Genomic DNA, 26,925 nt, shown 5'->3' on the forward strand with positions numbered 1-26,925 from the left:
CTTCATCAATCAAAGCTGTTGCATCACCATGATCAGCAGGTTTAGCATCATCAAATTGTTCGGGATCTTCATCAGGTACCTCTGGATCGTGTTCCGGATCTTTGCTTTTGTCTGCTGAAACGCCATTCTCGGTTTTACCAACGAGCAAAGCACCTGCACCGGCCAAAGCTGCAGAAACTCCTCCAGTTGCAGCGGCAATTATGCCACCGTTGCTGTCTTTTTGGTCTTCTTCTTCTTCTTTTTGTGCATTTCCGTTTGTCTTTGCAGAAGGATCTTTTAGATCATATTTTGGAACATCTTTGTCCAGATCACCAAAGATGCCACTTTCAGCACTTGTTCCATTTACCGCTTTTTGTTCTTGCTGATCGTTTGGATGAATGTCGCTTTCTTGATCTTGATGAGGTTCTGCATCTGGTTGTTCAGCTTCTTGAACGGAATCTTGAGTGTGATTTTGCACAGGTTCTTCTTCTGTATCTCCTTGAGCTGAAAGTGGGATACTGCTTGCACGTTTGTTATAATTTGTCTTTCTGAAATCTTGACTTGAACGAACGGAAGTTGTTTCACTGCCAGATCTTTGTTTTGTTGCTCTTCCGAATGATTTAAAACGTCCAAAAGTACCTCCGCTTGCTATGCTTGAATCACCTTCATCATTTTCTGCTAATAAACTGCCAGAACGATTTCTGATCGTACCCGGTTGACGTACTTCAGGGTTGACAGGTTCAACGACATTGTAATTTGTTGATGTTGGCCTACTGCTCATTGAACCTAAGATGCTCCTCTTACTTGGCTTCTTGGCGGAGGACATGATGATGAAGTCTGCAATGATTACAAAGAAGGATGATGGAAGATAGGAATCAAAAACGATGAGCAGACCCTTGAGCTAATATTCATTTGCTGTTTAGCCAAAGTACCGGCATTGATTTTCATTCGGCTTGATTAATGAAGTGTGCCACTTTTACGCATATGAACAGCATAAACAAATCCTTTCACATCCATTCATGCTAATCCAAATGAGAAACCGCACTGATCAAATGCACCCTTCTAGCTCAGTCTGTGCGTTTAGCGGGGAAATTAAATCAAATCATTAGCCCCACTTTAGCATGAAAGAGCATGTACACCCTCTCTCGAAACTGAGACAATCACACACAATTCTTGCCCTTCCCGCTTTCCCGCCCTCGCTTGACTCTTTCATTCAAATCAACAACGATTAACAGCATTGCCGATTGCAGTGCTTTCTTTACAGATGCATTGATCTGTGTATATGCTCACTAATGAATGCATTACAATGTGCAAAGACCATCTTGCATTTATTAATGATGACATTCAATAATACAATCACACCTGCTATATTCTACAATCCAACACTTCGAAATATTCCAAGCCATCCTCTTGAACCCCAATTGACCCATTGTGATGCACTTTCGATCATTTGTGTACCAAAGACAGAATGCGGTCTTGCAAGTCTACGTAAAACATGAACGGATTGATGTGCATCACCTTGAAAATCTGGACTGAGAAGGTGTAATTCTGCCATCAAGAAAGCATTTGTTAATCGTGTTCGATGGGTATACCAATCCGTTCCAAGCCTTCCTTTCCATTTTGCCATATGAATCGCTTCATCTGTTACCTGCCATGCTCTTTGCATGATGGGAAGTGGCGTCGGTATAGAAGAGAATGCTTGTCGATCTTTTGCGGCTGTGAGTACTGCTAATGCATCGACTATATGCTCTCGAAAAGGTACGCTGTGTAATAGCTTTCCTGCCAATAGCAATTCCACCTGTTCTATCGCTCGTCTGTCTCCTGCATTCCTTTCCTCACTATCCGGATGTGATGACTCTGAAGGAAGAAGTGAAGAAGAAGCCACTTTTAAACCTTCCTTATCAAATTGTGTGAGAAGCTGCTTAGAGATCTCGATCTGATTGGGGAACAAAACAGCAAGCTCCTCTTCATTGTCAATCGTAATCTTTCCCGAAGTGATTGCAGCGCGAATGGAACGTAGAGTGAAGCCATGCTGTTGTATGTATGGCTGTGCTTGAGTGATGAATTGTCGTATTCTTGTCGAATTGGACATCTTGTCAATCAGAGCGTTGAATAATACTGTTTGGTGATCATCAAATAGATATCATGACCACAAAATTTGATCTTCTTATTTGTCTGTGCATATAAGTAGGATGTTGATTATATAATTTGATCTGCCTTTACCTACAGCGCCGCGCGGGCACATGAGCTAAAAGAGAACGCCAGCCTGCCTGTACGACGACACTATGAGGTCAAGAAGATTGCTGGCTTAAAGTCGTGCAAAATAGACTTTCTCCAGATCTTGATTCGCATTCACTAAACCACCACCACCATATCCTCAATCTCTAATTATGGTACGTACAATTTGGGAACAAACAAAAACAAAACTCATACTAATCGAAATGGGCCTCTCTCTTTCCCTCCCCACAGTCTGAAGGAGCACAAACATCTCAAGCCAATTTGGCTGCCCTAGCCGCACGCAACTCAAATACAGTTCGGTATGTTGGACGGATGGCATTGATCGTTATTTGTAGACTTACATCTTCTTTTTTTTTTCTTACAAACAGCCGACGTGCTGCTCAACAAGCGGCTACAAGACCGAACAGTACCCGTGCTGCAGGCGCAGGAGGCAGTTCGAGCACAATGATGAAATTATACACAGATGATAACAAAGGTCTTACAGTGTGAGTATGCATTTCATACACACATAACGTTTATTGAAACAATTCTCACCCTCTATCATCTCGTCATCTCTTGCCCCTTTCGACAGTGATCCCGTCGTTGTTTTGGTATTGGCAATCTCGTTCGTTTTCTCTGTGGTGGTGTTGCACGTCGGATCAAAATTGGCACGTATCTTCCTAAAGTGAAAGGCAAGGCCATCCATTCATTACTAGTCTCAAATCAGTGCTCAGAAAGCACTTGTATTCTTGTACGACAATATCATTTGATCATCTCAATTCCAGAAGGAAAGCTAAATAGTGCAAGTGTGTACAACATTAACAAAAAAAAGATACATTCAACATGAATATGCGCTTAACAAAAGTCGTACAAAGGAATTGATTCCGGTGAAAACCATCAGTGCCACTTCAAGAAAAGAGGAGAGATAGATCATTATGGGAGTGTTGATGTGGGATCTGTGTTATATCGTATAAGCATTACACATGGCCTTGCGTGAAAATCTGCCGCACTTCTTATTTCTGACCACCTGCTCCTTGGCCTAAAAGTGCCATAAGATGCGCTGCACCTTGGTTATCAGTATGATTCGAAACAGGGCTATTGTTTTGCCAATTATCCATTCCACCATTATTTCCGCCAAATTGCATAGGTGTTTGTGCTTGAGGAGGAGGGCCTGGACGTCCGCCTTGCATATGCATACCTTGAGGGAACATATGCGGTGGTGGTGGGTTAGAATGGAAGTGCTGGGCAATAATTTGATGTTGAACGTGAGGCGGTAGTCCCATCAGCTGTTGATGTAATTGAGGTGGTAGCGGTGGTAGCCCTGGGGGTCTCATTCCAGGTGGAAATGGTGGAAAGCCCGCTCCCGGAGGCGGTGGTGGGATTCCTCCTGCAGCGTGTGGTGGAGGAGGTGGTGGTAGATGAGGCATTCCACTCATTCCACCAGGCGATCGTGCTGCGCCCATCATCCGTGGGTCCATGCCGAATCCTTGAGGAGGTCCATATAACGGCTGTTGACCACGCCATCCAGGAGGCGGTGGTGGCGGGCCACTTTGTGCTTCATGGTGTCTATCACCATTGTTGGCATTATCATGTCTGTTTCTCTGAGGTGAACCCATACTTGCATTATCCGATCGGTACAATTGTGAAGCAGAGCTATGGCTAGGCGAACCGTGTTGGCCGAGACTATTACCGCTCAAATTTAATCCCGGCGGGCCGGAAGGCTGTCCTTGGCGATCATCTTGTTCGGAGGACTGATTTCTGTTTGGGTTTTGATCATTAGTGGGAGTACCACCACCGTTTAACAATGCCATAATCTTTTGCATACCCTGTACATCTGCGTCACTATGATCGCGCCGCAGACCAGGAGGTGGTTGATGAGAAGCGGATGGTGATTGTTCGTTTTGAGGGTACTGTTGCTGTTGCTGCTGTTGCCTTCCTACTGTCATGCTTCGGAACAGATCAGCCATGCTCACTGAGGAACCAGTTGTGGGGGCGGGTGATTCGGGATTTGCTTCAGCAGTGTGATTCTGAGGCTTAGGCGATGGTTGACCTTGCTGTTCAGAAGTACCCATGGTAGTTTTCATTGCTTCCATCTGCTTTTGTTGTGCAGCAAGAGCCGAAGCTTGAGGTTTTCCGTCAAAGAAACGAGCAAATCGACTGGTACGGCCTGGTAAACCTGGAGGATCTACGCTTACATCTCCAGCAGAAGATGAAGTGCTAAGATCTGCCTCTTGTTGTTTAGCTTGTGCTCTTTGCTTGGCCGAAGATGCGAAATTGTCGAAAAGTGCTGCTTGTGATCTGTCACCGACGCCTGAGCTGCCTGTACTTACATCTTCTGTACGTGCTAATCCAGGCGGTGGACCTGAGGAAAGACCTGCAGTGAGACTATTGTTAGAATGCTCTTTGTCATTGCTACCACTCATGCCTTCTTCCCGTTCACGCATTCGACGTTCTTTCTCTCGCATTCGCACTTTGAAGGCTTGAATGCTGTCCATACCCGAAACATCCACGTCATCCACATTGATATCATCATGTTCATCAAATCGATCTTTTTGACCTCCGATGCTGTCTTGACCTTCACCATCTGCGCCCATCCATGCAGGTTCAGAGTCATCTGCCATCCATGATGGGAATGCAGTTTTACGACCGCCAAATTCTCTTTCTTTTGTCAATCGATTCGCACCCAGCCTGCCTGGACCTGCGCTATTTGGTACAGAAGTTCCTTTTCTCCAATCAGCGGCCGCATCAGCAGCATGATGACGATTTCTACGATCTGCTTCGGGTGAACGGGGTACGCTTTCCCATTCGTCATCTTCATCTTCTCCTTGAGCACCAATCTGTCTTCTTCTACCGCTAACGAGGTCTGCGCCAGTACTTCCCATCCTTTGACGAGCGCGTTCTTCCATAGGCGAATGAGGAGGACCATCGCGATCACGACCAAATTTACCCATCACACCGAATCTACGATCGTTTCCAGGGCTTTCAGGGCCATATCCGCCTGGTGACAGGCCAGAAAGATCCCTTCCGGCAGGTCTGAATGCACCCGAAGAAGAAACTTGACCAAACGGATTCTTGCCTGATTGGGCAAGCTTTCTAGCATCTACACTTCTTCCTGCAGGATCAGAAGTGGATGGATAGGTAGAACCATACTCTGGCTTTCTTCCAAACCGATCTGCTCTTCTTCCTCCCGGATGACCAGTATATTCGCCGCCTGCAATGCTACCTCCATTACCTTCTTCAGCTGCAATTGCATTCGTTCCAGCATTTGATCCTCTTTCACCACGATTATATTTATCCGATTTGACGAAACTTCCCATTGGTGCATGTTGGCCGTGATGTTGGAATCTAGGATGATAGGGTTCCCAATCACCATACCATTGATTTAATTCAGGCATATCAGAAGGAGGTTTGACCAATGGACTTTTGCTTAAAGCCAACAAAAGCGATCTAGAATATGTTTTTGAACTTCTTTCATTTTCCGTTTGTCTCTTGTCCGTTTTCGTTCCCGATTCATTTTGCGGATGCCCTAATCCTGGGGGAGGACCGATGACCGTTGTCATGGCCTACTTTCCTTCTTTCGATGTTGATGTTGAACAATATGAATGGACCAAATCTTTGTGAGAAAAACAATTACAGAAGGCCAAACAAGATAGACGAATCTTTTGCTTGACTTTTGATACTTGTTTTGCTATTACCGAATTGATTGCAATGAGAGCAAGTAAGAGGATGTTCCTTATTCGACAGCAATAACAAATAAATAGCGGCTAGTAAAGTCCACATTTGAGTGGTGCACAAGCCTTTGTGTATGTGTATGTGTATGTGTGTACTTTACCGCATTAATCGTCAATGCGCAGACACCCCCAATTCATATATTGTATTCTGCCTGCGCCCAGGCTATATTCATATTCATACTCTAAAATTCTATAGGCTTCTGCACGTGTCTCTCGTAAAATTTGAAAGAGGTGCGTCCGGGCATTGGTTTTGTTTTGGCGGAGTGATGACTATTCATATTATCACAACGCCCGGTGCCTTTCATCTCTCTCTCTCTTACATGATCACATCCTCAACACAACAAAAGGCAACGATAAAGGTCGGGAAAAGATGGATGAAGGAGATACATGTAGAATCTGCAGAACGGGAGCAGAAGAGGATACACCCCTCTATCATCCCTGTAAATGTAGCGGCTCGATTGCAAAAGTACATCAAGATTGTCTAATAGAGTGGCTACAGCATAGCAAAAAGAAATCATGCGAATTATGTCATACTGAACTTCGATTTCACAAGGTATACTCACCTTCTATGCCAGTCAAATTACCACTATATCTCTATATCCGTAGATTGATATTGAAAATCTTACAAGCTTTTCGATTCGCTTTACGAGCTGTATTCGTTGGAACAGCATGGTTAGCCTTGCTTCCATTGGGCAATCTATACATTTGGCGATTACACTTCTTCACAGTTGACGCGCTGGTCTGGGGAATCACTGGTAATGATGTACCAACGCCTCAAGTCCGTCTTAATGCATCAATGACCGCCAACGATTCATCGTCTCTTGCAACTTCAGTCTTCTCAGCAGCGAATGCCACATTGACTGCTATCAGTAGCAATGCAGACAGCCAACAACATTCGCCAGATACGATTCGGATACCTTTCCCTCTTTTATTTCTGGATAAGCTGATCATGCGAACGCTCAATCATGCTGATTATCGTCGCATTCTCGATACGTTAGCACACGACACTTTTGAAGGACAGATATTAACATGCGCTGTCGTGGTTCTTTTTGTCGCTTTATTTCTTCTCAGAGAATGGTGTTTGCAAAATATGCCACAACAAGTCGATGGTCTTCAATTCGATCCCAATCCTCCCCAAGCGCCTGTCAATCGACCAGCTATTGCAGAAGCTCCTGCTTTCCCAGCCAACCGACCTGAAGATGTTCGACCTATCGCAGCATTCAATCAGCAACCTGCCCCGTTAGCCGGGAATCCTTTCCAAGATGTTGTCGTACCTCAAGAGCATCTTAGGGAAGGTAACGGACATCGTGAGCAAGAGGACGATTCTGATGTATCAGACAATAATGCGGCTACAGCAGGCTCCGATGATAACTCGATAGACGAAAATCGAGAGGAGAGGCATGAGGCACGAGAGCAAAGAGCACCGAACTTTGAAGCTCAGCTTGATCATTTCCTCAATGGTCTCAATAATGAGGAAGACGAAGATCATCAAAACAACAATGAAGCCGAACAAATAGACAGACGCATTCAACAGTTATTCAGACCTGCAGAGGACCGCAATGAGAACATAAATCAAGCAGAGGTACAAGCTCGCGAACCACAAATCAGACCTCCACCAATCGTGATGGGAAATCAAAATTTGGCAAACCCTGCACCAAACATCGATGCTGCTGATTGGGAAGACGAGGGCGAAAACGGAGAGAGATTAGAAGATGACTTAGAAGGAATGATGGAAGCAATTGGTATGAGAGGTCCTCTAATCAATTTGATCACGAATATGACGATGATGTTTGTTCTTTGTAGCTTCATCTTGACAGTTTTCGTTGCTCTACCGTATGGCATTGGTCGCACGATCGGCGTTGGTCACAATATGGCTAAACTGGTAACTTTACCTGTTCGTTTGTTACGTCTCTTAACCGATCCCCTCGTTGACTGGATGGTAGATTACTGCAAGTCAATTTTTGTTTCGCTTTACGGCGCTCAAAAGAGTCAATCGGCAGGGCCAGCGTTAGTGAGGGGAGCTCCTTCGATATTGCGAAAGTGGTGGAGCGGATCTGGAAATTCAGCAGCCGTAGTACTATCTGTGAAGGATGCAAGTGGAATGACAGGGCCAGGTCAAGCTCTTAAGACGACACTTTTTGCTCTAGGAGGCAATGTACTCCAATCGTCAAGGCAAGTATACTCAGAATTAGATGCAAAGACATATGCTAGAACAAGCTCTGATCGAGCATTCTGTATCGGTCTTGGACACTTCTACTGGCTGATAGGATTGGCAATTCAAAACAGATTATCCGATGTGTATATCCGATGGAATCTAAGAGCTTTGAAGACATTTGTCGATCAACAAATCGTCGTTCTCAAGGTGCTGGGATTCATCGTTCTCGAATTGGTCGTTTTCCCGTTGTGTTGTGGTATTTTGACGGATTTATCTCTGCACCCGTTGTGGGAAGGTGTTACCATTCATTCCCGTATTGCTCTCATTCAAAGCAAGCCTTTCAGCGTATGTTTTACGCTTTGGTCTTTGGGAACTTTGTACATGTTTGCATTGGCTCAATTTGTGGCCCATACTCGTAGTATTGTGCGGCCAGGTGTATTATGCTTCGTTCGTGATGCGGGCGATCCAAACTTTCATCCGATTAAAGACATTCTCGAACGTCGATCTCTGGAACAACTACGCAAGATTGGAATTAGTGGCATAATTTACAGCAGTATTTTAGCCGTCACTTTGGGCTTATGCACTCGAATTGTTGCTTGGACGACGTATGGTATCCTGCCATTGAATTGGAACGTTCATCAAACGTTTAGCAGCGTTGGCTTTGAGTTGGTAGGAATTGCTGTTCTTTTACCTGTTGCTGCGAAAGCATGGTTCCCTGGACATTGGCTCAAACGTGCAGCAAAAAGGTGGTGGAGATCAACTGCTCATGCTTTGAGCATATCGTCGTATCTGATCGGCGGTCGTTACCCGAATGAAGAAGTGCCCACCAATTCTTGGGACTCCCTTAAAGGTTGGTTATTGGATCATTTGCGATCGATTGGTGTCGTTGCTGAGCAAGATCAATTAACAGATGAGAATGAAGTCACTACGAAAGGATCCATTGCTTGGGGAGGATATGGACGTGTGCCAGCAGATGATCATGCTATCATGTCATCACCACTAGTGATTAGGACTGATGCAAGTGGGCAACCGATCGAAGCCAGAGGAAAGGAAGCAATGAAGGCACAAGTTGAAGCTATCGAAAAAGTGACGACAAAGAAGCCCCAGTATACCGTTGTTCACCTACCTGACCAATTCAGAGCTAGGATCATTACCCTTTTTGTTGCCATTTGGCTGACATTGTGCACTATTCTACTCACAATCTTTTTGCCGCCTTTGCTAATCGGAAGATCAACGATTCAAGTGATCAAATGGCAAGGTTCAAGAAATGTAACATTAGCACAACAGCACAATGCGCCAATGCATGATGGTCTTGCATGGTTCGTCGGCTGTTGTGTTTTCGGTATCTCCCATACGGTTGGATCGAAGTTGCAGCGGATGTACCTTAAAATGCGAACAAGTAGTAACGCAACTCGAAGATTTGGCAAGCATGTCCGTCGATTCCTTCAACGATGCGCTCTTATCTTTTTGTTTGGAATTGTGACGAGCACTTCTTTGGGTATACTTGTGGAAATGTATGTCAACGGCTTAACACGGATATTTACCGGATCAGCTCGTATGCCAGACATTTCTCTCTTTCATGTTTGGTCTATGGGTTTGATGGAACAACATCTAGCCTATGAGGTCGTTCGCATACGTAGAGGACGTACATTTAGACCTGATTGGGAAAACGCAAGTATGCGATCACTTTCTAATCATACTTTAGGTCCTATGTACGCTTTGCTTGATGTACAAAATGGTGGATGGCGAAAACCAAAGCTTATGACGATGATCAAGAAAGCTTTCTTACCTGCAATCAGTATTCATGCTCTAGCAATCGGAGTACCGATTTTTGCATGTCATTTGATTGCAAAGTTCAATAAAGACGCAGCGGAAGAATTACGAGCAGCGAACATATCTATCATTTATGCCATTTGTCTATCTTATGGTACCGTCAGCTTACTATTGCAAAATATTACCAACCTTATGAATAGTTGGACGGACATCTTGAAAGATGAACATTTTTTGATTTCTACTGAATTGAAAAATTATCAAGCAAACCTTTCTAGCGAGAATGCATCAGGAGATCAAAGCAACGGACAAGCAACTGAACCAGCAAACGCTCTTCCAGACAGAGGTGATGCTCGTTTGAATGCTGAAGGACCTATTCCTGAAGCTTTATTACGTCCATAAAACAATAGAAAACAGAAAAAGTCATTTGAACAGCATCATGCACAACAACACTCATTGTATTATTATTTTTCTCAATCATCTTGTGATCTCTTTTGTACCATACCCAAAAAAGCAGAGAATATGACATCTTTGATGTATATCCATAAGCCATTCCTTGCCAGTAAGTAAATACCATCTTCCAACAATTCTTGATTTTCAGCCAAACACGCACAGATCACCACCACCAACACATTCCAACACTAAGGGCGTTTATCAAAGCAGACTGTTCAAGTGCCGTTTTATTTAATACGTGTTTAACGTATCACAAACACAGACACACGCCTTTTGCATGACAAGGCAACCTTTACTACTTACACATACGATCAAACAATCATATTGGCGATCGATGATTTGCTTTTCCGAATGAGAAGATCTTGTTGAAGCATACGAAAATGTCATCTCGTCGTAATAATGTACAACAGCAACAACAGCATATTCGATCTCCTACCAAAACTACATGGGAAGATGATGCTTGGAAGATTGATTCAGATGATGAAGATTTCGTGAAAGCCAGTAGAGTACAAACATCAGGACCGTCTTCTTCAGCTGTTGCAAAACTTTTGGATGGATCATCCCAAACCGGCTCAAATGGACGTACTATCAATACAGAACCGACAAGTGGAATACAACAGTCAAAATCACCTCAAAGGCACGCACCGCCTGCTAGACCTCATCCGTATTCAACCCTTTCGTCAGAATATGCAACTAGCTCTAATGGAATGAGATCGGAAGGAAGGGGGAATAGTCGTGAAATTCAAGATGATTCTACTAAAAGGGTAAGCACTTCTAGTTCAGCTGCCCATCAAACGGCAGGACAATGGATGATGGTGGAAAGAAGTGGAAGTACAGGAAGTGCTCAAGCTGTTGCACCGATACAAAGCACAGGCAATACTCAAATATCTGGTTCAGCTATCGATGATGAAGAAGTGGAACAATCACCAAAAGCTAAGCGAGAAGCATTACATAGAGACATGTTAGCAGCGATACAAGATGATCTAGAAGATGTTCTACAGGATCCGACAGAGATGTTGAGTAGGCTGTCTATCCGACCCAATGCAATCAATGGATCAAGATCTTCATCACAAAAGCGTGTCCCGAAAATTGCAAGTGACGTACCATCTAATGGATCAGCAGAGAGTAGTAACACACAAACAGCATTAGACGCCGCTAATGCCGTCGTTGCGGTTGATGGAATCGTGACAAATTTACCGGCATCGTCCGATAAATTTGATGCAAGGTCGCTAGATGTTCCTGCTGGTAGCGAAGTAGTAGTCTTGTCGGATGCTAATTTGGAAAGACGGCAAAGCATACGATCGGAAAGACGCAAAGCTGGTTTTATAAAGTGCTTGAACGAAGATGTTGTTCGAATGGATGAATTACGTACACTTGCTTGGGCCGGAGTGCCTGATGATCTACGTCCGATCATATGGATGTTGTTGCTAGGCTATCTACCTCCAAACAAAGCGATGAGAAAACAAGCTTTGGCACGCAAACGAGCAGAATACGTAAGTGGTGTACGGAACGCATTTCAACGGGGTACAGAAGAATTGGATCAGGCGATATGGCATCAAATCCATATTGATGTTCCTAGGACAAATCCGGGCATCCGTCTATGGCAAAGGGAAGTGACGCAAAGGGCATTAGAGCGTATTCTTTATGTTTGGGCCATCAGACATCCGGCGAGCGGCTACGTGCAAGGTATCAATGACTTAGCAACACCATTCTTTGAAGTGTTCTTAGGCGCTTATATCTCTACAGATCCTGAGGAGTATGACATTGCGCTCTTACCGCCTGCTGCTTTAGAGGCTCTAGAAGCGGATACGTTCTGGTGTCTATCGAAACTTTTGGATGGCATTCAGGACAACTACATCTTTGCACAGCCTGGAATTCAACGGCAAGTTAGAAGGATGGGCGAATTAGTATCTCGAATCAATCCTGCCTTGCATGGACATCTGGAAGATCAAAATGTGGAATATATGCAATTCGCATTTAGATGGATGAATTGCTTATTGATGAGAGAAATGAGCGTTAGAAATATCGTTCGAATGTGGGATTCGTATTTGGCAGAAGGACCAGATGCATTTTCCGAATTTCACCTTTTCGTTTGTGCTGCATTCTTGGATCGTTGGAGCGATGAATTACGTCAAATGGACTTTCAGGGCATCATTATGTTTTTGCAAAGTTTGCCTACCCAGAATTGGTCCGCAAAAGAAACTGAATTATTGCTCGCAGACGCATTTGTGTGAGTACGAAAAGGGGGAATAGCTCTCAACCATTTACTGACCTCTTCTTTTCTGACTTGCCTTTCTTGATACAGAAAAAAGAGTCTTTTTGGCGGAACCGCTCATCTGACCAATTGATCGCATGTAGATCATGAACTCAATGACTAACACTTCATTCAATACATTTGAGACTTTTTTGGAGAGTGAGATATGTGGTAATTATACAAATCAATGGAACGAGAGTGAGTAATTTTAATGTTTGTTGATTCTTGAGGTTTGTTCGTTCTTGAGGTTTCTTCATTCTTGGTGTTGGTTGATTCTAGCTGTTTGCGTGTTCATCCTGTTCGTTGATTCAATTTTCTTCTTCCGACGAAGAAAGGATGACAAGGTTTCCCTTGCCCAGAGATTTTTTAAGCTCTTTCTTTGAGGATTTGTCCAAAACACTTTGTTTGGATAGCTTCTTCTTTGTTCCTACTGGCTTGCCCGGCGGCAACAGATACATGTCATCATACAAATCATCGGAATGTGCTGCCGATTTGGCCGCCTTTGGTGGCCTGCCTCTTTTCTTCTGTTCCTTGTTTGTTTTCTTCGAAGATCCTTCTTGCTGCTCCTGACTGGAACTCATTTGCAACTTTCTCCTTGCGGCAGCAGGATCTGCAAATTTAGAAAATTTTTTCGTAGTTGATCTCTTAGTGGGTACCCTGTCATCGTGATCAGAATCGATGGCACTAGAGATTTCGCCATCCTCTCTTGCCACGTCTTCGAGTGGCGTCAGAGAGCTTGTAGGATTGACAGGAGGGCTCGGCTTTCTGGAGAAGGGTACGTCTTTGCGTGGCGTCAGAGAGTTTGTAGGATTGACGGAAGTGCTTGGCTTTTTGGAAAAGCGTGCATCTTCGAGTGGTGTGAGGGAGCTTGTAGGATTGAGAGGAGTGCCCGGCTTTTTGGAGAGGAAGCCATACGCTTCCATCGCTCCTTCTACCAACGTTCTTCCCTCACGTACTTCCGGTGTTCGAATACCATCCAAAACGCTGGGACGAGGACGAGGGCGGATTCGGGAACGCTTTGCGCCCTGTTCTTTGATTTCTGCAGGAGGGTCTTTTCTCTTTGTGGCGGAGACATCATTTCCCTTTGTGGCAGTAACAACATTTCCCTTTGTGGCAGGAACAACATTTCCCTTTGTGGCAGAAACATCGTTCCTCTTCGTGGCAGAAGTATCATTTCCTTTTGTCGTAGGAGAACTTGATTGAACTTGGATGTATGCGCGAGTTTCGTGTGAATTTTGCCTTTTCGATAACTTTTCTCTTTTTGGTGAGATATCCTTTTTTGGTGATGAGTCAATGTGTAATGGTGCATCTTCGGATGGCGTCAAAGAGCTTGTAGGATTGATAGGAGGGCTCGACTTTTTGGAGAAGCCATCCGTTTCCATCGCTCCTTCTACCGAAGTTCTTCCCTCACGTACTTCCGGTGCTCGAATGCCGTCCAAAACGCTGGGACGAGGACGAGGGCGAATTCGGGAACGCTTTGCGCCCTGCTCCTTGATTTCTGCAGGAGGATTTTTTCTCTTTGCGGCAGGAACATCACTTCCCGTTGTGGCAGGAACATCATTTTCCTTCGTGGCAGGAGCATCATTTCCCTTTGTGGCAGAAGCATCATTTCCCTTTGTGGCAGAAAGATCATTTCTCTTTGGGGCAGAAACATCATTTCTCTTCGTGGCAGAAACATCATTTTTCTTCGTGGCAGACACATCATTTCTCTTCGTGGCAGAAACATCATTTCCTTTTGTCGTGGGAGAACTTGTTTGAACTTGGATGTATGCGCGAGTTTCGAGTGAGTTTTGTTTTTTCGATGGATCTTCTCTTTTTGTTGAAATATCCTTTATTGGTGATGAGTCAATGTGTAATGTATCAAGATCGATCACTTCAGATGGATCGAAAGCCTTGAATGGCGGTGGAGATGGGGACAATTGAAAGATGCCCCTAGTCATGATTTTTGCTGGATGGTGGTAGGAAGACGGTGAAAGGATTAATTATATTGATTTAATACACGGCTCCGAATCGAACGCCAAATGAAATGCAAAATGATTGATCGTGGGAATGTGTTGAGGTGCATACATGTACACAGTAATGCCATATCACTCTTTAGCTCATTTTTGGGGTTTGAATGGACAATTGTCTGGAATAGAAAGAAGTGGGTCTCGAATAGTAAAATGAAAATAGAAAAAGTAGATCTCGAATAGAAAAATGATATGATGCTTAAGGCAAGACCATTGGAACGTCGTTAATGAAATCGAAGCTTTCCATCTGTTGAACAACTTCGCCCAACTCTTTTTTGAGTCAGGGTATTTTTCTTACGCTTCCTCAAATTTTGTTTTCCCATTGATCGCGCTCTGATTCAATACGATGAAGTTGACTTTCAAAATGTTCTGCTTTCACATCTACTTTGCGGAGTCTGAGAAAAGAATGAGTAATAAATTGTCGTTGACTATCGCCATTAGCATATACTCAACCTTCCATATTAATGAACTCAGTGTAGGCCACATCTTGTTTCATTCTTTATTGCTTCATACATGTTTTTGAGATCGGGGGAAGTCAACCGTCGAAAGCACAGGAATGTGGGAGGTGGTGTTTGAAGGATAAAGGGGAAAATTCAAATCTTCCAGAGGAAGTAAGCTCTTTGTGATGCATTGGTGATCAAGTTGGCCGACATATCATCCGCAATCACTATTTAATGTCATATCACTCTTCAGCTCACATTTAGGGATTACAATGGTCAATTGTGAGAATTTGAAAAAAAGTAGTTTATCGAATACAAGAATGGTGTGTTGCCAGCAGCAAGACTGTTGAAATGTGGTCAACGATATCAAAGGCTTTCCATTTGTTGAACAACTTCGTCCAATTCTTTTTTCGAAGCATAATACTTTTCTTGCGCTTCTTCGAACTTTCTCTCCCATTGATCGCGCTCTGATTCAACACGATGAACTTGCTTTTCGAAGTGTTCTGCTTTCACATCAACTTGGCGGAGTCTGAAGAAAGAATGGGACAATAAATTTTAGTTGACGATCACTAACAGCTATCAAGTTTTGCATACACTCACTTTTCTGTTGTCTCGCGCAAGTTCTTTTCCGTTGTTTCCAGTTCTTCTTCCAACATGGATAATTTGCGCTGCAAGATGTCGGCATTTGACTTGGAATCATCTTCTGACAATTTGGAAGCCTTGTGATCCTTCACTTGCGCTTCGACCTTTTCAAGATCTGCCTCCATGACGTTGAGCTTATGTTGAAGAGATGTGATTTCTTGGTCTTTCTGCAGATTTTCTTGTTCTAGATGTTTGTTTTTGGCTTCTGCTGCCTCTGCTCGTTCTAGAGCAGCGTCTGCTTCTGCGCGTAAGGAGTTCAATTTCTGTTTGGGTGATGGTGGTTAATGTTTGAATATGATGTGAGTAGAAGGACCAGAATGTATGCAGTTTCGCATTCGGTCAATTTCGGATCCAAGAAGCATGATTGCAGCGCACGGACAGAAACAGTAGAATTTCCCATAGGCGTACGATCAACGGGGCAAAAGGTTCAAGATCGAATAGTCCAAGTTCATTAGATGCGTCCGATGAAGTAGCCATTTGCAATGATTGCGGTGTTGTTGTCATAGCGAAAGGTGACAAGGAAGACGATCGGGAAGGGAAGCGGGAAGAGGAAAGAGAAAATAACAAGAGAACTGTAAGAATCGAACCATTAAAGGAAAGTTATTTTGAAAGAAGACTCTTTACGACACTTACCTCTTTGATGCGATCCTACGACAATCAGATTAGAGAGGAGCGGGAAAAGCAAATAGAAGTCAGCTATCAGTTCACGAAGCAGGATGATATCAACAATCGGGTTGCCTATCTTGATGAAGTGGTATCCGATCGGTTGTCATCCCTTCGGAAAGGTTCGAGAAATCTCGCGTTGGTAGGCTGAGGATTCTTTCTTGAGATGACTTACCATTATGAAGATAAGATGTCAAGAATGTGAAAAAAGATGATGATGAAGAAAGAGGTAAAGGATGATTAGGTGTGAATGAGTTTGTGTTAGTGCTTATATGGCCGTGCGCACGCGTGCGATTCAAATGGGACTCTTTTTTGCTGGCTGCTGCTGGCCCTTTTTCTTACACGTCGTCGTGTTGATTGTGTTGATTGTTTTATTAGTGACTTTACCACTGTTGTTAAATTTAGCCTAAGAGGTGACCCCTAGAAAAAAAAGAGCAACACATACTCTGTACACCCACGCACTGCATCTCTCGCCCTTTTTTGCAGCAAATGTGCTGGCGGAATAACATGCTTCAAGGCTACTTCATACCCTATGATGTATGCCGTTGGCGAGATCTATTCCTGTATGTGATCATTTATTCCCGCTGAATTGGCTGCCTTCTCACATTGAGCGTAGATGTATTCAATTAAAGATTAGAGACAATAACAGAAACAGAGAGAGAGAGAGACACACACATTTGAGGACAGCATAAGCAGGGGATTTAGAAGACTTGGTAAGTTGAAGCTGGAAATATTCCATTCAAACTTGAACACCAAGCATTCATTAAACAAAAAGCAAGGAGCAGAATTGAAGAAAGAAAAAGCACAAATTTTGAAAGAGGATCAAGAAAGTCGCCCATTGGCCAGAAGGCAAAAAAGGAAGGGTATCATTTGGTTCCATTTCGGTCGTCATTGGGGCATTATCGTATCAAATATCGTCATTTGGCAATTCAGACTTCGTCTAATTAGTTGTTGTAATGCTGGCTTGACGACGAGCACGGTCTTTGTCATTGACAATCTTTTGATCGCGCAATTCATCGATACGCTTCTTTGCCTTATCAAAAGCTTCTTGTGTTGCCGTTGTATGTTTCTTTTTGATGTCCAATTCATCTACAGCTTTTTTCAAAGCAGCTTGTGCTTTCTCGAATTCCAATTTGTACTTGTTAAACGTTTTCGAGGCTTTGTGTTCATCATGAATAGCAGATTGATGACGCTTTTCACTTTGTTTTTCTGCCTTGTTGGCTTTTCGCAACGGCTTTTCAAGATTTTGTGCATCTTTGATTGCCTTTGCCAAATCTTTCTCATCATTCTTTGCTTCTTTCTTCAATAATTTAGTGTATTGCTTTGCTTCTTTTGGTTTCATAGCCATTTCAGGTTGAGCTTTCTCTTTCTCAGCATGATGAGCAGCGGCTGCACCTCCAGCAGCACCGAGAGCACCACCAGCAGCAGCATCAGGAATGGCCGAATGCGTGGTTGAATCTTGCGTGCCATTAACACCGTTTGCACCATTGACAGCAGCAGGAACGGCAGATCCGTTTGTGATTGCTGAGGTTGGTTGATCAGCGGTTACTGGGCTTGCAATGCTTCCATTAGTGGTAGAACCTGCATTTGCTGGAATGGCAGCTGCGGTCAAATTTGAGCCAGGAGCAATTCCACTTGAAGTAGATGTATCACCGACGATTGGAGAAGTGGGTGCGGTACCGGGAATTGGAGATGTTGGAGAACCATCATTTGGACCTGTTGTGGTAGTGATGATTGTGGTAGTGGTAGTAGTTGTTGTTGGTGGTACTTCAGCCCCTTTTTCTGCACCTGCAGTTACAGCACCGCTTGAAGCTTCTCCGGTACCTGGAGCAGTTGTATAAGCAGGAGCAGCACTTCCTGATGCTTCATGCGAATGTTCTCCGCCAGTTGTGATGGCAGTAGCGATGGATGGATCGATCTTTTGATCCACTTCAGTTGGTGGAATAGCAGCAGGAGCGGCAACGTTGTTCATATTGTCTGCTGGAATGAAATGTAATCGACCTTTGACGTCTGTTTCGCGAGAATTGAGTGGATGATGCAGTTTGAAATAGGTTATTGATGATGGTAAGAAGGGGCAGTGATGGGGATGTGGATGGAATTATATAGAACTTTGACAGATTTGAAAAAAAGACAAGCCAAGATCTATTACTCTATCAAATTCAATACAACCGATGCAATACAATCGGGGCAGAAATGTAACCATCCGAAAGCGTTTACCTCCACTCTCTGTATAGAATATTCCCTCTTAATTAAATTGGTTGCCGAACAGTGTAAATGAGTGCTTCCCTACAGTGCCTAGAAGTTAGAAAGAATCTGTATAAGCCGTCTCTCTATATAAGCTGCTGGAAATCATTCCCCGCGCTTCTACACGCGCTGAAGGAATATTTACGCTGCCTTCTCTTTAAGCCCCTTTAACACCCAGAGCTGCCCCTTCGGCTTATTCAAGCGCGAGAAGAAACACTTTTTTATAAGCAATGCGCTAGTAGCTTTTTCGAGAATCTAGCAAAATGCACTTTATCAGTGTTCTTTCTCATTGACCCGATTCTTTAAAAAGCCCGGTCAGAGCATCTCCCCGAACAGACAACTGATCTATTGGGTCACGCCTATTCGCTGTGTTGTGTGTGTGATATTCTATATAACACGCGTAGAAAAAGGCTATAATTACTTAGGCACGTTAACCGCGCAAAAGTGGTACCACAACGGCGATTGCACAAAGTGGGGCATCTCTACTCTCTTGCAGTTTGGGTGTGGGAAGTCAATGAATCGCGGCTCACTCTAATTAACCTTGCGTGCTACACTGCAGGAAAGCACTAAACCTTTTTACCCAGGCGAAAGGCCACTTGCCGAAAACATCTTTTCTTTTCTTCTGTACGGCAAAACTCAGATGATTTTCAAGGATTACTAAGTGCTAAAGATTCATTCGCTCGCGTCTTTCTTCTCTTGCATTCAAACTACAACCATCTCTGGCTCTGATCGCCATCAATCTTTCTTATCATCAAAGATGGATCGCTCACTTTCGAGTTTGTCCAAATTTCGCTCCTCTTGCCCTTATTTGAGCAAAACAACTGCTGTCCAATTGCGTAGTTTGAGCTCTCAAGCTTACTTGCCCGGCGGACCAAATTGTCTAGCCGTTCGCGCTCAACAATGCCCAGTAATGTCTTTGGCCATCGATTCACGTCCAAACGATGCCGTCGCAGCCGTTCCAGCAATGCCATCTGCAGCTGCTTCTTTCTTGTTTGGTTCAGGTCCAAGAACATTAGCTTCTTCACCTGCCAATCCACGTAAGATGGTAAACCCGCACGGATTTGCCATTACGCCAGGTGCCGTTTGCCCCTTTGCCGGCGCACAACAAACTCGCAATTACGTCGTTCAAAGTGAAGCTAGAAATGCTTCTTATGCTACCAACAACCAAATCAATCGTATTCATGCGAAAGAAGGTATCCGTACCGGTGGCTCAGGTGATGTGACCCAATGCCCTCATGCAAAAGCTGCGGCTGCACAAGAATCTGTTAAAAAAGCAGAACAACAAACAGTTCAAACCGATTTACGTGAGAGTATCAAGCGTAAAATTCAAACCCGTACACCAGGTTCAGGTCTTGGTCAGCAACCCGAGCCAGCGGCAAAAGAGACGCCCGGTTTTGACTACGAAGGCTTTTATCACAAAGACTTAGCCGCAAAGCATGCTGATAACTCTTACCGTTACTTTAACAACATCAATCGTTTGGCTGATAAAGCTCCACGTGGTCATTTGGAAGATGAAACACAAGAGATCACGGTTTGGTGTTCAAATGACTATCAAAACATGAGCCGTCATCCAAGGGTTTTACAGGCTATGGCTGGCACTCTCTTCAAATACGGTGCTGGAGCTGGAGGTACGCGTAACATCGCTGGTCATAATCAACATGTCGAAAGTGTTGAAGCAACGATTGCCGAATTGCACCGTAAAGAAGCTGCTCTGGTCTTCGGTAGTTGTTATGCTGCCAACGATGCCACTTTGAGTATCTTGGGTACCAAATTACCAAACTGTGTCATCTTTTCTGACAGCAGCAACCATGCTTCTATGATTCAAGGTATTCGTCATTCCACTGCTCGTAAAGTTATCTACAAGCATAATGACATGGAAGATCTGGAGGCTAAATTGGCGTCCTTCCCAATCGATACGCCTAAGATCATTGCTTTTGAAAGTGTCTATTCCATGTGCGGAACCGTTGGACCGATCGAGCGTACAATCGAGCTCGCTGAAAAGTATGGTGCTCTGACATTCTTGGACGAAGTACACGCCGTTGGTATGTACGGTCCACGTGGAGCAGGTGTTGCAGAACACTTGGATTGGGAAGTTCAAGCTGCGGGTGGCGCGGCTGCAAATGGCCAACAAAAGACTTTGATGGATCGCATTGATATCATCACTGGTACTTTGGGTAAAGCATTCGGTAACGTTGGTGGTTATATCGCCGGTTCAAACCGTATGGTGGACGTTATCCGCAGCTTTGCACCACAATTCATCTTTAGCACCACCTTGCCTCCAAGTGTTTTGACTGGAGCTCGTACAGCTATTGAAGTTTTGATGGAATCAAACGATAGCCGTAAATCACAACAAATGCGCACACGTCAAACCAAAGAAGGTCTTACGTTGGCCGGCATTCCAATCCAACACAACCCAAGCCACATTGTTGCTGCTTTGGTTGGCAGTGCTGATAAGGCAAAAGAAGCAAGTGATATGTTATTGCACGATTATGGTTGTTACGTTCAACCGATCAATTACCCTACCGTCCCTCGTGGTCTTGAGCGTTTGCGTATCACACCAACCCCAAGCCATTCTGAGGAAGATGTTGCTCATTTGGTTTATGCATTGGATCAAGTTTGGAAACGATTGGATTTACGTAGGGTTGAAGAATTACATCAAATCGAACAAGGTAAAGATGGTTTAGCTGATTTACTCACTTCTTCCGAACGTGATGATTCATCTCCATTATGGCATGATGAACTTTTGGCTTGGGAAGATGCAGACGTTGTCAAAGGTTCAGCCGTGAAGAATGCTGCTGATAATCTTGTCAACTCAGGTCCTGTGCCTTCTTCCGTTGCTGCTTCTGCTTGAATGGCAATGAGACCAGAAAAGTGTCTTTTGATTCGTGTTCCCCCAATTTTAATCGCCAGATCCATGTTTCCCCTCAGTTTTGTCAGAATTTAACATTCATGTAGTTCATTTGCATGTCGAATAATGTTATGACAAATGATTCATCTTTATGGGGTGTTGCAATGATGCGAGTCGAAGTGGTCATATTTATGCATGCACTGCATTTGGCGGCTAAAAATAACTTTAAAGATCTCTCCGTATACTAAGATTAATCGTTAGCCTATCTTAATGTATAACAAACGCCCACCACATTTCATTGCCGAAACGGCGGCCGCGAACATTGATTCGGATCGTATAATATTTCATTTAAAGATAGATTGATGATGTATGAGAAGTACGAAGGTGAATGATTTAGTCTTTATAAGATTTGCTAATTTCTCCTGTTTATATTTATTTGGAATGGTGTATATTATTCATAAGGAGGTGTAAAAGATAAGATAGGGTCTCGGCACTTAATATGAATTAGGCCAGCACAGCCAACACTGATAAAGTGCCCCTCCACCGATGCATATGCAACATAAGTCTTACACGAGGTCTTTCTTTGTGCAACATACACTGCCTCTTCATCCCATCCATCATCAATACCTTTCCTAAATGACATCTCATGTATCAGTATCAACTTACTGATTCACAAAGAGTGCCACTTACCATCATTGTTCTTCATCAAACCGAGGCTTAAACAATCATGGATATCGTCAATTCAATCGGTGGCTCCTTGGTGGGTCATCGTCAAAATTCTGCCGCTGCTTCAACCAGTCTGTTTCAGGACTCCAACACTACCTCTCAATCAGATTCAGGACCCAGTCGAATGACATCATACTATGTCAAAACCGCAGGAGACGTAAGCAGTAATGTATTGGAAATTTTCAAATCAACCTTATTCGAAGCTGAATCGTATTTGGCCATGTATGAGCACCGAGTCAAATTGGAAGAAGAATATATTCGAGGTTTGAAGAATATGACGGAAAAGTCAAAAGATTCTATCGTCAAATTGGACGCAAGGATTGCCTCTTGTTTATCACTCGATCCCGGCGGTGCAGATATGCCAAAAGCAAGGCTAGCATGGAAAGAGATTCGAGAGAATCAATTGAGAGAGATTGATGCACGATCACATTACGTTGAAACGATCAAACAAGGTGTCATTGCTCCTCTTTCAGTGTATAGCTACGCACAAGAACGCATTCGAAAACGTGTCAAAGATGACTTAAAGATCAGTATGTCTGCATACGATGAAATGCGTCAAACTACCTTACCGCGAGCCAAGAAAACGTACGACAAAAGATGCGAAGAAGTTGAACAAATACGATTACAGCAAGAGGCAGTGGAAGATCAAAGATTGTTACTCAGTCAAGCTGCTATGCAACGTGAAGGCAGTCAAACTTCTCATGCCGAAACGAGCGAAAGAACACTTTCGCCAGCAATGTCTTCTGGACCATCAGATCCAGATGAAGAATTGTCCAGAATCGATCTCGATCAAGGTTCTACGCATCGCCGTTCTAGCTCTTTGAAAGGCTTTGTAGGTCGTTCAAAGAATTCACAAAAGCTATCGTCTGAAGGTGATGATCCCCAAAACAGTCAATCGTCTGCTTCTGCCGGGGTATCACCACGAATGGGCGGTGAAGCCAATCTATCCACAAGTCCAATGGCCAGTGAAAAGAAAGGCCATTTCTTTGAAGCACTTCGATCCCGTGAGACATGGGATACTGCACGTAAAGAAGGTCCAAAGAAGCTGAACGCATTGCTAAATCGAATGAGAGAAGGCGCAAGTGGGAATGATAAAAGTGAGGGTGGCAGTATGGCTTTCAGTCCAGAGAGCAATACAGGAGGCCTACCAAGTTTGGGCGTATCGCTTGGTAATGGCCCCGGAAGCATAAAGTCTAGTCAACATTTAGCTTTAAAACATGTAAAGGCGAAACGTGAAGCGGACGAAGCAGATAAAGCATATCGAAAAGCAGTCTTTGATCTGGAAACACTACGAATGCGAAGACAAAAGACCTTTATGGCGGCAAAGTCAAGTGTAATTGAAGCACGTCAAGAGCTTTATCTCACTTGTCAAGCTGTTTGGATGCAAGCTGAGAAGTCCATACAATCCTTGGCAAACAACCAGTTGAGCTTTAGCATGCATGCCGAAAATCTTCTGCAGGGCTCCTTGGACAGACTTGGAGACGAACTGGGTAAACTGGAAGAAAGAATTGTGTTACCTGAAGGCGAAAAGGTTCCTTACATCCACTATCAATACGGGGAATGCAGGGATCTTCTGTTCGGAGTTTCATTGACGGATTATGCTTTCAATCGTGCTCAACAGGCGCCTCCTCATCTTGGACCACCAAAAGCAGAAGCACCGCTCATTGTTCAGAAATGCATCGAGTATATCGAAGAAAAAGCGCTTGATCAGCCAGGTATCTATCGTACAAGTGCAAAGCATTCCGCAATCCAAAATCTTGCCCATGCTCTTGAACGTGATGAATCCAGATTTGCTTTTGATGCAGCACATGAGGAGGCCACGGTTGTTGCTGGTGTGTTGAAGCAATACCTCCGTCAATTGCCAGAGCCTGTCTTACCCATGCCTTGGGAAGATCGAGTAAAGTATACTCATGAGAGGCAAGAACAAATTCAAACAGGATTTGCTTCCTTAAAAGGACGCATTCGTCGTTTACCGCCAATCAATCAAGCAACATTACGAGCGATTATTGAACATTTGGCAAAGGTCGCATCTCATTCTGATCAAAACAAGATGAATGCTTCAAATTTATCAATAATCTTTGGACCTTTGCTATTATCGCAAGCTGAGCATGATGCAACAAGTATCGCTGCAGCGATGGAAGAAGATAGGGTGACGGAAGATTTGATTTTGTATGCTGATACTATCTTCGATCTTTCTCATGCTGGAGCCCCAATCATGCCAACATTGCCTCCTCAAACCGGGGGCAAAGTGTTTGATTTCGACCCGGTAGCTGATCAGGAAAGCTTCATCACGTCACATTCAAGAAGTGTGAGCATGCTAACAAGCAAGGACTCTGACTTCAATCCTCTCGATAAGGCAGAGGAAACAGCACCTGAGCATGTAAGCATCATCACAACCACTGAACAATCAACAGATACAGTCGTTCCGAAGTTGGATGTTGCGTCCCCACCAGATCCTGTATCTCCGATACAACAGGGCAGTCTTGTCAATGACCAGATATCATTCCCGACTCAAGTTCCTCGTACAGCAGCAGGAGCATACTTGCCTCCGCAAGAACCACATTTGTCCGCGAGCACGAGTGGTAATGATTGGAATGATACAAAAGCACCACAAGAGTCGAATGAAGGAAATAAAAAAACAATGAGCCAACTTATCAACGAGACTTACAAGTTCAAACCTGTTATTAAAACACAACCGCATTCACGTGAAAATAGTGCAGGTAACCCCAACTTGTTGTCAACTCCAATCGATAATGCTTTGTCAACACCAATGACTGCAGTCAGTAGTGCGAATGCATCACTTGAACATGACAGAGAGCACAACGAGAATTTAAATTAGCTTAGCTTTACGGACGATATCATCTTTCATGCCTACTTTCCTCATCATGTGTATAATACAAATTGTCGTATAAAAGATGGATCAGAATTCAAACATGCTTTTTGGAAATCTTCATTTGCCTGTTCTTTTGTGATTAGACGTTCCCGTGAGCCTTCTTAGATGACCATCTCCTATCTCGGTTGCTGTTTGTAGGCCTTGCGGGAATCCCTTTTCGAATTTGATGGAGCATTACCAAACAATGAACAATATGTTTTGCCATCCGTGGTCTACTCGGGTCAACATATGCTTTTGAATCTACAGACGAGAGCCACATAGGCAACAAAGGAGCCGATGGACGACCTTGAGATTGAGGGCCATGCACATTCTTATCGATTGATGACTCAGCAGAGTCGAACCTCTCGTCACGTCTACCCTTTTCAAATGACAAAGTAGTACATCCTGATGAGATACCTCTCACGATTCTGTGTGATGCGTTACCTCTTGTGGTGCCTCTCCCGATCTTTTATCATGTGATACCTCTGACGATTCTTTATCGTGTGATACATCTGACGGTTCTTTATCATGTGATACCTCTGACGGTCCTCTACCATGTGATACCTCTGACGGTCCTTTACCATGTGATACCTCTGACGATCCTTTAACATGTGATACCTCTGACGATCCTTTAACATGTGATACCTCTGCCAAATTTTAATCATGTGATACCTCTGACAATCCTCCATCATGTGATACCTCTACCGAACCTTTATCATGCGATACCTCTCCTGATCTTTCGTGATGTGATAACTCTCCCGATCTTTTGTGATGTGATAACTCTCACGATCTTTTGTGATGTGATACCTCTTCCAATTCTGTCTGATGCGATACCTCTGGCAATCCTTTCTGATGTAGCACCTCTCCTGATCCTTTCTGAAGTGATGAAGCCTCCGACGATCCTTTCTAATGTGGTACATCTGTTGTTCCTTTCTGACGTGTTAGAGTTTTTATGACGTGATACCTCTAACAATCTTTCCCTTTGCTTGTTTTGAAGTGAGGTTGATCAAGCCGGTCAAAGTTTCTTCATTCATGATGTCTCTACACTCGCATTCATCGGGCTCTTACAAGCAAATATTGGCAGACTCTAGAGAAGAAGAGGAACCTCTCTTATCCATTGAAAACTCTGCAGCAACGTCCCGCTTTGCAGGTGGTGATGATGAGTTATAGCTTTGTATAGTGAAATAGTTCCGCCGAGAACTGATTTGAGAGTCTGTATAGTTGTTGTGCCCGCAAGTATTGCCATTAGCATGCTCATGTCCATCACTTCTGCACTCCTGCGTGAATCCAATGATGAAGGAAAGAGTCAAGCATGAAACTCAGTCATTTTAGTGACTTTCTTCTTGCATAAAGTCACGCTAATATGGAGTATACGTAGGCGTGCGTGCGTGCGTGCGTAGGGTAGCATACATCCTTTGTCAGCCAACTTGATTACTTATCCTTTTGGATGACCATGATGAGAAAAGACTTGAATTTGAATAGCCCATTCAAAAAAAAGCATGTCATACCATACCTGCTGCTCCCGTTGCACATGCATAGATGGGTCATTTGGCTGGCCATGTCAATAACGATAGGTGCATTCACCAAACTTTCACCATCCAAAGGTTTAACTCCTTCACTCATACCTGCAGAGCAGAATGGTGCAGTAGAGGTCTCAACGCACGGATAAGAGAGCAGAGTGCAGCAAACTTATCAAAGCTGCAAAGAAAGAACTTACCGAGAAGCCGGAAAAGCAGGATATGTCAGATCCATCGGATGGTTAGTAAGAGTCATAAATTGTAGCTGCAGATGATTGGTCAAAAAGTATTCGTTTGAAAGCCAGCAAAGCGGGATATCTCAAAACCATCGGATGGTTAGCAGAAAGAACTGAGGATTACGGCTGCAGATTGTGCAGATAAATCCAAGCTATCAAGCAAGCCATT

At 43.8% G+C, this 26,925-nt stretch overlaps 9 protein-coding genes across 9 annotated transcripts; 5 read left to right on the forward strand and 4 right to left on the reverse strand.

Annotated features, from left to right (window-relative positions):
• Window positions 1–1,351: 1,351 nt before the first annotated feature.
• On the reverse strand, window positions 1,352–2,071 carry FA14DRAFT_176843 (uncharacterized protein; the record flags this gene model as incomplete). The annotated part of the gene is made up of 1 exon (XM_025500696.1): window positions 1,352–2,071. One exon carries the CDS (start codon window positions 2,069–2,071, stop codon window positions 1,352–1,354), a length of 720 nt encoding a protein of 239 aa, XP_025357855.1.
• A 298-nt stretch (window positions 2,072–2,369) lies between these two features.
• On the forward strand, window positions 2,370–3,275 carry FA14DRAFT_187646 (Pre protein translocase Sec Sec61-beta subunit; the record flags this gene model as incomplete). The annotated part of the gene is made up of 4 exons (XM_025501615.1): window positions 2,370–2,376; window positions 2,456–2,516; window positions 2,586–2,702; window positions 2,789–3,275. 4 exons carry the CDS (start codon window positions 2,370–2,372, stop codon window positions 2,883–2,885), a joined length of 282 nt encoding a protein of 93 aa, XP_025357856.1. The 3' UTR covers window positions 2,886–3,275.
• Window positions 2,947–6,035, reverse strand: FA14DRAFT_159558 (uncharacterized protein). The gene has a single exon (XM_025498270.1). It carries the CDS (start codon window positions 5,754–5,756, stop codon window positions 3,210–3,212), a length of 2,547 nt encoding a protein of 848 aa, XP_025357857.1. The 5' UTR covers window positions 5,757–6,035; the 3' UTR covers window positions 2,947–3,209.
• Window positions 6,036–6,160: 125 nt separating this feature from the next.
• Window positions 6,161–10,379, forward strand: FA14DRAFT_187648 (uncharacterized protein). The gene has a single exon (XM_025501616.1). The coding sequence runs from the start codon at window positions 6,298–6,300 to the stop codon at window positions 10,252–10,254; it is 3,957 nt and encodes a 1,318-aa protein (XP_025357858.1). The 5' UTR covers window positions 6,161–6,297; the 3' UTR covers window positions 10,255–10,379.
• Window positions 10,380–11,318: 939 nt separating this feature from the next.
• Window positions 11,319–12,653, forward strand: FA14DRAFT_119699 (RabGAP/TBC; the record flags this gene model as incomplete). The annotated part of the gene is made up of 2 exons (XM_025496362.1): window positions 11,319–12,535; window positions 12,611–12,653. 2 exons carry the CDS (start codon window positions 11,319–11,321, stop codon window positions 12,651–12,653), a joined length of 1,260 nt encoding a protein of 419 aa, XP_025357859.1.
• Window positions 12,654–15,044: 2,391 nt separating this feature from the next.
• On the reverse strand, window positions 15,045–16,695 carry FA14DRAFT_159559 (uncharacterized protein). Its single transcript, XM_025498271.1, has 4 exons — window positions 16,489–16,695; window positions 16,284–16,298; window positions 15,609–15,913; window positions 15,045–15,537 (listed from the first exon to the last, which is right to left on the reverse strand). The coding sequence occupies exons 1-4, from the start codon at window positions 16,489–16,491 to the stop codon at window positions 15,375–15,377; spliced, it is 486 nt and encodes a 161-aa protein (XP_025357860.1). The 5' UTR covers window positions 16,492–16,695; the 3' UTR covers window positions 15,045–15,374.
• A 558-nt stretch (window positions 16,696–17,253) lies between these two features.
• Window positions 17,254–18,285, reverse strand: FA14DRAFT_176850 (uncharacterized protein; the record flags this gene model as incomplete). Its single annotated transcript, XM_025500697.1, has 1 exon — window positions 17,254–18,285. The coding sequence occupies one exon, from the start codon at window positions 18,283–18,285 to the stop codon at window positions 17,254–17,256; it is 1,032 nt and encodes a 343-aa protein (XP_025357861.1).
• A 1,029-nt stretch (window positions 18,286–19,314) lies between these two features.
• On the forward strand, window positions 19,315–21,408 carry FA14DRAFT_117914 (putative 5-aminolevulinic acid synthase; the record flags this gene model as incomplete). Its single annotated transcript, XM_025496258.1, has 2 exons — window positions 19,315–19,558; window positions 19,634–21,408. The coding sequence occupies 2 exons, from the start codon at window positions 19,315–19,317 to the stop codon at window positions 21,406–21,408; spliced, it is 2,019 nt and encodes a 672-aa protein (XP_025357862.1).
• Window positions 21,409–21,884: 476 nt separating this feature from the next.
• On the forward strand, window positions 21,885–25,073 carry FA14DRAFT_159561 (RhoGAP-domain-containing protein). The gene has a single exon (XM_025498272.1). The coding sequence runs from the start codon at window positions 22,133–22,135 to the stop codon at window positions 24,968–24,970; it is 2,838 nt and encodes a 945-aa protein (XP_025357863.1). The 5' UTR covers window positions 21,885–22,132; the 3' UTR covers window positions 24,971–25,073.
• Window positions 25,074–26,925: the final 1,852 nt, after the last annotated feature.

The sequence above is a fragment of the Meira miltonrushii genome (assembly GCF_003144205.1).
Source record: "Meira miltonrushii strain MCA 3882 unplaced genomic scaffold FA14scaffold_1, whole genome shotgun sequence".
NCBI lineage: Eukaryota > Fungi > Basidiomycota > Exobasidiomycetes > Exobasidiales > Brachybasidiaceae > Meira > Meira miltonrushii.

Coding starts and splice junctions, on each gene's coding strand:
- FA14DRAFT_159559 (XM_025498271.1), bottom strand. Junction 15,538..15,608: donor TTGCGCGAGACAACAGAAAA/GTGAGTGTATGC, acceptor TTCTTTCTTCAG/ACTCCGCCAAGTTGATGTGA.
- FA14DRAFT_187648 (XM_025501616.1), top strand. CDS start 6,298: ATGGATGAAGGAGATACATGTAGAATCTGCAGAACGGGAGCAGAAGAG.
- FA14DRAFT_159558 (XM_025498270.1), bottom strand. CDS start 5,756: ATGACAACGGTCATCGGTCCTCCCCCAGGATTAGGGCATCCGCAAAAT.
- FA14DRAFT_159561 (XM_025498272.1), top strand. CDS start 22,133: ATGGATATCGTCAATTCAATCGGTGGCTCCTTGGTGGGTCATCGTCAA.